Below are 11,430 nucleotides of genomic sequence, written 5' to 3'. Positions count from 1 at the left end.
CTTAGTGGTGTCAAATCAACCTAAAAAAGAGAAAGAAAAAAAAAAGAAAAAAGGGTTAAATGCTAAATACCCCTGGGATTTCATTGCTTTATTTTTTTTTCCCTTAGGGTTTGATTTTTATTACAAGAGATCCATGTGATTTTGATAATAGACCAAATTAGTTCTTCTGTCAGTTGATGGTTAGTTGACTTAACGAAAATACACGTGGACCAATCAAATGTTGACACATGACACCTACTTAATTTTTTTTTTTTTTTTTTAAAAAAAAAAATGGGGGTGGCTCTTCGCCATTTGGGGGTGGCTCATTGGCCATGAGGGTGGCCAAGCCACCCCCAATACTTACTGGGAGTGGTTTCGGCCACCCCCAAATGGCCAAGGAGTCACCCCCAATTTTTTTTATTTTTTTTTTATTAAAAAAAAAAAATACATTATTTTTAATTTAAAAAAAAATTAAAAAAATTAAATATGTGCTACGTGACAACATTTTATTGATCCACGTGAATTTTCATTGGATGGGGGTGGGGGTGGCTCTCGGCCACCCCCGATACCCACTGGGAGTGGTTTTGGCCACCCCCTTGGAGCCAAGGGGGTGGCTCGACCACCCCCAAATGGCCAAAGAGCCACCCTCAATTTTTTTATTTATTTTTTTTAAAAAAATACATTATTTTTTAATTTCTAAAAAAAAAAAATTTAAAAATTAAATATGTGCTACGTGTCAACATTTGATTGGTTTACGTGGATTTTCGTTAAGTCAATTAATGATCAACTAATAGAATGACTAATTTGGTCTATTATCAAAACTATAGAAATTTCTTATTATAAAAATCAAACTTTAGGGAAAAAAAAAAATGAAATTCCAATGAGTATTTAATATTTAACAAAAAAAAAGAAAAAAAGAAAAGAGATGAATCATTGAGAATGCTCTCTAAAAAGCGAGCCCAGTCTCACCACAAGTTGGCGTTGCTTTTTCTCGTATGACACCCAACACGCACAACCTTGCTTTTTCTCGTATGACACCCAACACGCACAACCTTTCGCTTTTGTCCTTTTTACGTCGTCTCCATCCTCAGCCGCTACTACAACTTGGCTTTTGTTCTCCTCTCCTACAGTCTTGCTGGTCCATGCCATGTGGCACTTCCCTCATACCCACACCAAAAAAAAAAACCCACATAAAAAAAAAAAAAATAATAATAATAATAAAAAAAAAAAAATGATGAAACTCGCACAATACTTGATGAAAAATTTGTATTAGAAACTTAGATGATAGTTTGTTTACCTAAACATGTCATATTTGCTTTTGATTATTAAGCCGACGCTGTCCATATCATCTGTCGGATCAGTTTATAATAAAACTCTCTAATAATGAAATTGAAAGCCAAATTTATAGGAATGAAAATACTAGTAAAAGATAAAAAGGCAACAATCAAACAAAAAAAAAAAAAAAAGAGAAAAGAAAAGTTTCAAAAGTTGGTACTTTGGTGATGCTTCACGTTCTTTGTGCTTTTAGCTAGGAGGACTTTTACTTGAGAGGGTAATGTGGGTTTTGAGACGGGGAGTGTTTGAAAAGTTCTTTTGGGTTTTGGAGAAAAAAGTGTCTTTTTTGCTGTATTTGTATGGGTTTTGGCGTTCGCCCTCAAAGTTGTTTTGCACTTTGGAAGGAATCTTTTAGTTTCAGAAGAAAAATGAGTTGCGGAGGAGATATCTATGAGGAGGCGACTAAGGATCCTGGCATAAAGCTCTTTGGCAGAAAGATCCCTCTGCCGGAATGTCGGATTCGGGCAGGGTCGGAAGTCATGGTAAGTGCTGTAAATTTGATTCAATACGGCCTCTTTTTTGTTTTTTGTTTTTCTCAGTTTTTATTCTTTTTCTTTAGTGAAATAACCCTTTTGTTAATCTTTTTTTTTTCTTGTAAATTTTTGTAATTCGGATTGATGAAACATACAAATTTCTGGGGTTTTCCCTGGTAGTGGTCTGTCTTTTGTTTCATTGTTTTTTTGTTCGTTTGAATTGGAAAGAATTCGAGTAACGTTCGCTTCCTAAAGATCCTTTATTTATGGGAATGAAAATCATTTTCTCATGAGGTTTCGGGACTTTTGTTTGAGAAAGTTCATTGACACATTCAGAAGAAACAAATTCGAAAGTAATTGCTCCTTTTCGAATTTGCATATGACCCAGAAATGGTGGTAACTAATTTCGAATGTTGTTGGTTTTTATTTTTTTATTATTGTTAGTTTTATTTTGTATATACATTCAATTTGACTGCTAATTTAGGAAACATCTATTATGTGTTATTTGTGTTTAGATAGTTTCTACGGATGTTATTCCTTTTTTGTATGTCGGAACCTCTCCAAGGCAGGGCCCTTCGGACCCACCCCTGCAGAGTAAACCCCGGTCCCGTGCACTGCATCCTCAGAAGTTTTCCTATACGGAACTGGTTAAATCGTTAGCTTTTTACTAGGGGGTGTGGCCCCAAGAGATTGTTTGCACCCATGAGGTGTTGAACCTTGGACCTTGAAGGGAGCAAACCTTAAGACCAAGGCCTCCACCACTTGGGCCAACCCCTTGGGGTTAATCTTCGGAGTAGAAACTTTCCAAAATTGGTTTCTTCTCTGCTTTTCTTAAGAATAGTTTATGACTATTGGAAAGAATATTGGCCTTTTCTCAAAGGTTATTCTTTTGCCTGGAAAGTCCAATAGAGAGCTCTGCTCAGTTCAATATGGGGATAGGTAGTAGTAGTTCGTTGCTGGTAAGTGTTGGAATCCTAGTTAGTAGTTTTAGGATTGGACATCCTAATAGCTTTTTGGTAGCTAGGATTGTGTATCCTCGTCATAAGATTATGAATTATATTTTATTCTTATTATTTTTTTTCTATTATGAATACTTGTTTCTTTAGGATATGATTTTTTTTGCCTATAAGTAAAGCCCCTGTCATTAGGCTTAGGTATATCTACACACATTGTGCAACATCCCCAACCTGTTAGAGTTAGGTTTATTAACATAGAAGCCTCAGAGGCTCAAAGGTAGCTCTTACTAACATCATAAATGCATTGTTATAAAACCTTTATTGAATTTAAATGCGGAAATGAAAGATCATAAAAATATAACATAACAAAACTCTTTGAAAAGCTCTCTCTTGCGCCCTTTGGCACTTATTGAAAATAACCTGAATGAAACATAGCATAAATATCACAACATAATCTTTCTCCGCAACTAAATTTGTATCCAACCTCCCATTTCGTCTCTTTGTGACCTAAAAAATGAAAACAAAACAGATGAGCCAAAAAGCTCAATAAGTAACATTCCCAACCAATTTAAAAACTGGATTAGTAAAAATATTTTCTTTAAAAACTTTTTCTTGATAAAATTTAGTCGAGCATAAAAAGAAAATTCGTAAACAATTCTTCGGAAAAGTGAACTTTGAAAAACATTTACTGCAGCATGAAAGGAAACTCTTAATCATAAAACTGGACTTAAGAAAATCTCTTTCTACATCTCATACTATGGCATGTGCAGATTGTTATGCCCTGTATCCTAGGGTTGCACAATCCAACCTTTAGGATCATGGCAGCGTGCGTGGCCATAGACATGCGATCTGGCTACCTAATTAACTTATGGGTGCACTCAGCTTGACAAATATAGTGATGGACCACACCTTCATGCAAACGTCCTTTAAAGGCACCCTTAACACAATCAATGCCATATAAATCTGGAAAGGCTTCAAAGTGGTGAAGGCCTTGGTCTTGGAGGTTTGCTCCCTTCAAGGTCCAAGGTTCAACATCTCCTGGGTGCAAACAATCCCTTGGGGCCACACTTCCTGATGAAAAGCTAGCGATTTATCCAGTTCTGTGTAGGAAAACTTCCGAGGGTGCAGTGCACGGGACCGAGGTTTACTCTGCAGGGGTAGGTTCGAAGGACCCTGCCTTGTAGAGGTTTCAAAAAAAAAAAAATCTGAAAAGGTTTCCTTAAGGGCCAAATTCCCGCACCACAGATCATGCCAGTAGCTAAGCTTGGAGCTATCTTCCACCTCAAATCTAGTATGGTTGGAGAACTTCCCCCTACTCCTCCTAATACCTTTCCACAATCCCACTCCTTACGTCCCAAGTCTCATTAGAACATTACCCACCCTGTGAACTAGCATATTTAGAGTTCAACACAACTCTCCACAAAACCTCTCTCTCATTAGATAACACCAAATCTATTTTCCTAAGAGAGCACAATTAAACAACAAGAAGTTCCGGACCTCCTAGACTAGAGAACAAACAGACCAACTTACTTGATGATATTTGAATTCTTCGCTAAGGCCACCCCATAGGAAATTATGTTAAAGCTTTTCAATACAGTTAGCACACTCGCAGGGAGAGGAAAGAGAGACGTGAAGTACATTGGAAAATTAGAAAATGTATTCTTAATAAGGGTGACCCTACTACCCTCAGACAAGTACATCATTTTCCAACTAGCCAATTGACTCTCAATTTTTTCAATAATGTCGTTTCAAATAGACTTAGCCTTGTAAGAGGTCTCCAACGCAAGGCTGAGATACTTCAAAGGCAGAGGAGAAGCCCCACAGCCCATAATGCCAGCCAACCCATCCACATCAACAACATTACCTACAGGAACCAATTATAACTTATCCAAATTCACCTTCAATCCTGAGACAATTTCAAAACATAAAAACAAGCACAACATATGGTGAAAGGGATGTGGGTTAGTTAAAACATCATCCGCAAACAAAAGGTGAGAGATATCAAACCTTGCCCCCACATATTAGCCAGATAACAATCCTCCACTCACTGCAGCGAAAATCATTCTACTCAAAGTCTCTATCACAATGACAAACAATAGAGGAGACAAAGGGCTTCCTTGTCTCAAGACACGAGAGCTTTTTAAAAAAAACCGGTGGGATTGGCATCAACCAAAATCGAGAACCGCACCATGAAAATGAAATCAGCAATCCAAGAACACCAGTTCCCCTCCAAACCACACCTTCCAAGCATGGACAATGGGAAATCCCAATTAACATGATCATAGGCTTTTCCTATGTCTAGCTTGCATAGCTCCCCATATCATAATCTACTATCAAGACATTCGTTGGCAATAGGAACAGGATCTGGAATTTGCTTACTCATTCATCTTTTTTCTTGATAGTAGTGAAGAAGAATCATTGTTGTTGCTGCCTGTGGATGTAGGCAATCTTGCCGAACCACGTTAAATCCGTATGTCTTGATTCTTAATTCTTCTTCTTCCTTATTGACATTTTTCTTGTGCATGTGCTGCGAATTCTAATAGTGGTATTAGATTTTAAGGTTGTGTTGCTTTTTTGCACAAAAAGAATCTCTTGATCTAGAATTTGCGCAGTTTTTTAAGGCTAGTTCGAGTTTTACAAAATTGGATGTGTAGGTTCAACTGTTCGAATTATGCTATGTGGAAGTTGAAGATACGTGTTGTTTTACTGAAAGGGAATTGTGCTACTACAATTGAAGGAAAGGAGAAAAAGACCGAAGACATGACTGGTGAAGTTTTTGAGCAAAAGAATGAGTTAGCTATGGAAAATCTGTTTTTGGCACTAGATGATTCATATATGTTTAATATGGCTGAGGAAAAGACCGTTAAAGGCATTGCATGATATTTATGAAGGAAAATCAATGTCAAACCAAATCCATCTCAGTAGAAATTTGTTCAATCCTAGAATGAAAGAGAGTTCCTTGTTTCAGGAACACCTGAATGAGTTTAATGCCCTTGTCAGTAAATTGACTACTATCAGAGTCAATATGGGTGAAGAAGAGAATTCCATTCTACTTTGTTCCATGCCACCCTCATTGGATGGTGTAATTATGTTCCTGAATAACACTACTGATCTCAATTTTGATTTTGCAGTTAACCGACTGCTTGTTGAAGAATCTCACAGAAAAAATAGTGGTAATGGTTTTGGTGATGCAATGATAGTTAGAGGCAAATCTGCTAACAAAGACTCTAGTGACAGTGGGAGAAATCATTCCAAGTAAGTCGTGAGGGAAGAAAAAGGGATGGTTCTAGAACTGTGGTAAAAAGGGACCCTCACTTTAGGATACAAATAAGGAGAGACACAAAACCGATGTGTCAGAAAGTTCAAAATCTCATAGAAATTTGATGGAAGAAGGCAAATCATTTGAGTATGGTGAGGTAATGTCTCTGATTTCTCATGAGACTCTGAAATACCATTGGGTTTTAGATACTGCTGCATCTTTTCATATGAAACCATGTAGAGATTATTTTTACACTTATTGGCTATATCAAAGGTAGTGTCTATATGGGTGATGATAACAAGTGTGAAATAGTTGGAATTGTTGATGTCAAAATTACTATGTTTAATGGTGTCACTCATATCGTTATACTGTTCGACATGCGCCTGATTTATGAAATAGCCTTCTATAATTGTAAAACTTTGATGAAGATGGCTATAAATTTTCTGGGGAAAATGGTAAATTATAAACTATTAAAGGGGCATTGGTTGATGTCAAAATTGCTTGGTGGTCTGTATCAGTTGATTGGAGATACCATGGTTGGCGATGCTATTGTGGCTATTGCAGTAATAGTCATTCATGACATGGCATAGGCATTTGGGACATATGAGCTAGCAAGGACTAAATGTACTTCTGGACGTAATTCGCTTTCAAGCTTAAAGTCTGTTGATTTATAGTTTTATGAAGACTGCCTGTTTGGTAAGCATCAGAAAGCTTCATTTTCTTCGGTTACAATCAAAAGTAAGAATGTTTTAGATTTAATTCATTCTAATACATGGGAGTCTCTTGTTGAATCCATTGGTGGTTCGAATTACTTTATTTCTTTTCTTGATGATTTCTTTAGAAACATTTGGGTCTATATGCTCAAAGTAAGAGTGACGCTTTCTCTCATTTTAAAAATTTTAATGCTTTGGTTGATAACCAAACAGGCAGAAAGATTAAGTGTTTGAGAACTGATAATGAAACCAAATATACTATGAATCAATTGAAAGAATTTTGATGTGAGAATGAAATTTTCAGACGGTATACAGTTTACGGCACACCACAACAAAATGGTGTGGTGGAATGTATGAATCGTACTTTGTTGGATCGTGCTAGGAGTATGTTAATTGCCGATGTGTTGATGGGTTAAAGAAAAAATTTTGGGCTGAGGCTGTTAACACAGCTTGCTTCATTGTTAATCACTCACTCGGTATTGCACTTAACGGTAAAATTCCTTAAGAGATATGGTACAAGAAGCCATCAACACATCGGCTTACGTAGAGCGAAGACCTAAATTGGATGCAATATCCAAAATGTGTGTTTTTTTTTGGATATGGAGATGGAACAAAGGGGTACAAATCATAATTAGCTGAGATATGTTTAAAGAAGATTCATTGCAGAAAGAGAAAGTATAGCCAGATCCAGTTAATAAAATGTTTGAAGTTGAATCGTTTTAGAAGCTTCTAAATGTGCCAGCGAGTGGAGATAGTAGGTCAATTGAAGCTATTGGCAATGTTGAGCATATTCTTAGAGCTGAAACACAGAGTGATCAAAGTCGTCCTAAGAGAGTTCGTAAACCTCTTGCTTGGCTTCAAGAAACGTCTTATGCTTGTATCACAGAACAAGTTGAGTTGTCTTCATATCAAGAAGCTTGCCATTCCATGGATTCTAGTCATTGGATAGTTATTGAAAAGGAGATGGAAGCTCTGCATAAAAACAAAACTTGAGAGTTGGTTCAATATCACTTCGTTCACGAGACAGTAGAGGGTGGGTTGATTGTATTGCAGAAAATCTATACGATTGAGAATATTGCAGATATTTTGACAAAACTTTTAGCAAGAGAAAATTTTGTCGGGGCTAGAGCATTTCTCAAGCTTGATAAATGATGACAAAGGCAGCATGTCCGTTATGGTAGTCCCAAAACTAGTCTTCAAATGAGAAAATGTTGGAATCCTAGTAGTTTTAGGATTAGAAATCCTAATGTCTTTTTGGTAGGTGTATCCTCCTAGGATTCTGAGTCCTATTATTTTTCTATTATGAATTCCAATTTCTTTAGGAGAGGTATTATTGGTACCTATAAATAAAGCTCATGTCATTAGGCTTAGGGATGTCTAAACTCATTGTATCTTAGAGGTAGTGTGAGATTTCATAAGACAGAGGAAGAGAGGTTCATTGTATTTTTTCCTTGATAGTACTAGTGAAGGGAAAACATCGTTGTTACTGACTGTGGACGTAGGTAGGCTATCTTGCCAAACCACATTAAATTCTTGTGTCTTGATTCTTTCTTCTTCTTCTTTGTTGACTTTTTCTTGTGCATGTACTGTGAATTCTAACAGTGGGTCTATACATTTATTTATGACTAGAATGATGCCAGTCAGACGGTGATAACAATATTGATTTCTCGGGCTGATGCATGCTTGTGATGGTAAATATACGTAAATTAATCGAGATGCTTTTAAGGTGCGTTCAGTTCTGTTATTCATCGACTTCAACATAAATGGAGAAGTTAAAATTTAGAGGTAATAGCAATGACATTTATCCACTTTTAACTCATTTCTCCCCAGAATTAGAGAGATCTGGGAGAAAAATGGGAATTTCAATGGTGGTTCTACCTTCTGATCTGTTTTTCGTAGTTTGGTGCATACAGACAAGCATGCTATGTTTTCTTTGTAGGAATATCAAAAAAGGTTGTTATGCTCTGTATTCTCATTTATTATCTGTGTGCTCATAATGGATCTGTACTTTACAAAAAGAAAATCAAAAGGAATAGAACTAAAAAAAAAAAAAAAAAAGAAGAAAGAAGGTTCATTTGTTTTCTGTTCTCTGATTCTTTCATTCTCCCTCTACCACTTCTAAACAGAGTGTAATTTGAATTTTCAGGATGCTTGCAGTGATAGAGCAAAAGCAGTAGTGGAGAGCTGTTATGCAGAAAACTTGGGGCAACCACAGAAGTCCTCTGCTTTAGGAAATAGGAATGAAGAGCCCCAAACTCCTGTGCAGGTTGAGGCACTAGTATATCCTACACCCAAGGAAGGGCAGGTTGAGACCAATACTACAGAGCAAGAGAAAGTGCTTAAGAAGCCAGACAAGGTACTTCAATGTCCAAGGTGCAACAGTTTAGACACAAAATTTTGCTATTTCAATAACTACAATGTCAGTCAACCTAGGCATTTCTGTAAGAACTGCCAGAGATATTGGACGGCTGGTGGAACAATGAGAAATGTTCCAGTGGGTGCTGGGAGACGAAAGAACAAGCACTTAGCCTCTCAATACCGTCAGATAATAGTATCATCTGATGGAGTAGCAATGACAAGATCAGAAATGATGGACTCAGCCAACCACCAGCTTCTCTCGTGTGGTGAATCTTCAATGGTAAATGGGACACTCCTAAAATTTGGTCCTGAAGCACCTCTTTGTAGATCCATGGAGACTGTTCTTAATTTAAGAGACCAGAGAAGATGTGTTGAGATGGGTTCTGTAAATATGGAAGAAAATGAAGAGCCTTCCTCATGCATATCTTCCCTGACAGCTTCCAGTAATCAGGGAAATCAATTACCTGAAAATAGTGAGCAACGGGAGAGAGTTTGTTTGCCTGGATCTCGTAATGAGCTTAATACACCACATCCTCTGCATTGTTACCCTGTTCCTCCTCCAGGGGGTTTCCCTTGGAATGCAGGTTTGCACAATGATGCCTCTGTTGCAAAAGCAGAAAATGCTTCTGAGTGCATTTCCGTACCAAATGGCAGCGATACAAATCCGGTTCAGTGGTACCCGACACCAATGCTTTCAGTTCCGGCCGGCTTTTGCCCTCCGAGCATTCCTCTACAATTTGTACCGGCATCGTATTGGAGCTGTATGCCCGTTTGGGCTCCCGGAGCTGGGAGTGTGTCATTAACTGGATCAAGTAACAGTTCCTGCTCTGGCAATGGCTCACCAACCCTCGGCAAGCATTCCAGAGATGCAAAGTTTACAGATGAAGAGAAATCAGAAACACGTATTTTGGTTCCAAAGACACTGAGAATTGATGATCCGGATGAGGCTTCAAAGAGTCCTATATGGGCCACATTAGGAGTTAAGCCTAACCAGAAGGAATCTATATCGAAAGGTACTATTTTTGGAACATTTGGGTCAAAAAAGGCAGAAGAGATGGACCAATTGGCTGAAGCATCTGAGATCTTGGTTGCAAACCCAGCAGCTCTCTCTCGCTCTCATACATTTCAAGAGAGCAACTGACATGTATTTGATATCCTGGATATTTCTGTAACTTGGTCTTCTGTGTAGAATGTGGCATCTGCTTTTCATAGATGATTTTTGGATGAACTCTGAGATAGATGATTTCTTGGAAATTCATAAACTGGCACTGTAATCAACAGGGGTCCATTTAGGAGTCAATATTGTAAATAATAGATAATAGTGAGTGGTTGTTTAATGGTCTGCGGCCTATATATTTGGGTTTCCGTTCGGACACTCTTGTATCTCTTTTTGATGATTTAGCAAGAAATGAGAGAAGGTTGAATGTATAAAATATTAAAATTCCCAACATTTTTGTGCACTTTGCTTCATCAGATTTTGAAAATTTAGGGGGTTTTTTTTTTTTTTTTTTTTGGGTTATCTTTTCTGGTTGATGCATATTTTTGAAAGGCTGAATTGTGATAGGTCATCTGCAAAACAAGAGAAAAGCTACTAGGATGATGCGGGCAGGAACGTCTTACGCTTAAGTCGTAGAGCTAGCCCTTTTCGAAAAAGAATACAGTATAGAGAGCTACAGAGAAGAGAAATAACTTATAAAAATAAGGGGAAAGTCTACATAATTCCCTCAAACTACCACTCAATTGACAATGTCTCTTCCAAATTTTTAATTGTGACAATATCCCCCAAACTACCAAAAATTGTCAATGTTCACCCAATGACAAAATTACCCTTAAAAAAAAAAATCCAAACGTTGGCCAATTTTTTGTTTTGTTTTGTTTTTTTTTGTTTTTAAATCAATTTTATAAGAAAAAAATTTAAAAAATTTCGATTCTTTTTTTTGTTATATAAAAATTGAAAATTTTCGTTTTTTTATTTTTATTTTTGTTTTATAATTTTATTTAAATAAAAATTTACATTTAAAAAGAAATAAAATTTTCGTTTAATAAAATGAAATTTTTTGTTTTTTAAAACTAAATAAAAAAAAAATTTAAATGAAAATTTCCGTTTTTAAAAAAATAAAATAAAAATTTTTGTTTAAAAAAAATTGTTTTTTTTTTAAAATATTATTTTTAAATTAAAATTTTTCGTTTTTTAAAAAAAATAAATTTTTTTTTGAATTTATAGGGGTATTTTTGTCTTATCGAAAAATTTATAGGGGCATTGTTATCTTATTGCTAGTCTTGGTGGGGGACATTGACAATGTTTTGGTAGTTTGGAGAGAACATTGTCATAATTGAAAGTTTTGGGGGGGACATTG

The 11,430-nt window shown here is 36.5% G+C and overlaps 1 protein-coding gene across 2 annotated transcripts; it reads left to right on the top strand.

Moving 5' to 3' along the window:
* Window positions 1-1,459: 1,459 nt before the first annotated feature.
* On the top strand, window positions 1,460-10,511 carry LOC132192051 (cyclic dof factor 1). 2 transcript variants are annotated; one of them, XM_059607240.2, is made up of 2 exons: window positions 1,460-1,796; window positions 8,862-10,511. In XM_059607240.2, the coding sequence occupies exons 1-2, from the start codon at window positions 1,614-1,616 to the stop codon at window positions 10,212-10,214; spliced, it is 1,536 nt and encodes a 511-aa protein (XP_059463223.1). In that variant the 5' UTR covers window positions 1,460-1,613; the 3' UTR covers window positions 10,215-10,511. The 2 variants fall into 2 exon arrangements, with proteins under 2 accessions (XP_059463223.1, XP_059463224.1); XM_059607241.2 differs by lacking the exon at window positions 1,460-1,796 and adding an exon at window positions 5,891-6,159.
* The last annotated feature ends 919 nt before the right edge of the window (window positions 10,512-11,430 follow it).

This window comes from Corylus avellana, chromosome 10, assembly GCF_965113065.1.
Source record: "Corylus avellana chromosome 10, dhCorAvel1.hap1.2, whole genome shotgun sequence".
NCBI classification, from domain to species: Eukaryota; Viridiplantae; Streptophyta; class Magnoliopsida; order Fagales; family Betulaceae; genus Corylus; species Corylus avellana.
This window is presented reverse-complemented; position numbering and strand designations above follow the sequence as displayed.

Coding starts and splice junctions, on each gene's coding strand:
- LOC132192051 (XM_059607240.2), top strand. CDS start 1,614: ATGGGTTTTGGCGTTCGCCCTCAAAGTTGTTTTGCACTTTGGAAGGAA. Junction 1,797..8,861: donor GGGCAGGGTCGGAAGTCATG/GTAAGTGCTGTA, acceptor TTGAATTTTCAG/GATGCTTGCAGTGATAGAGC.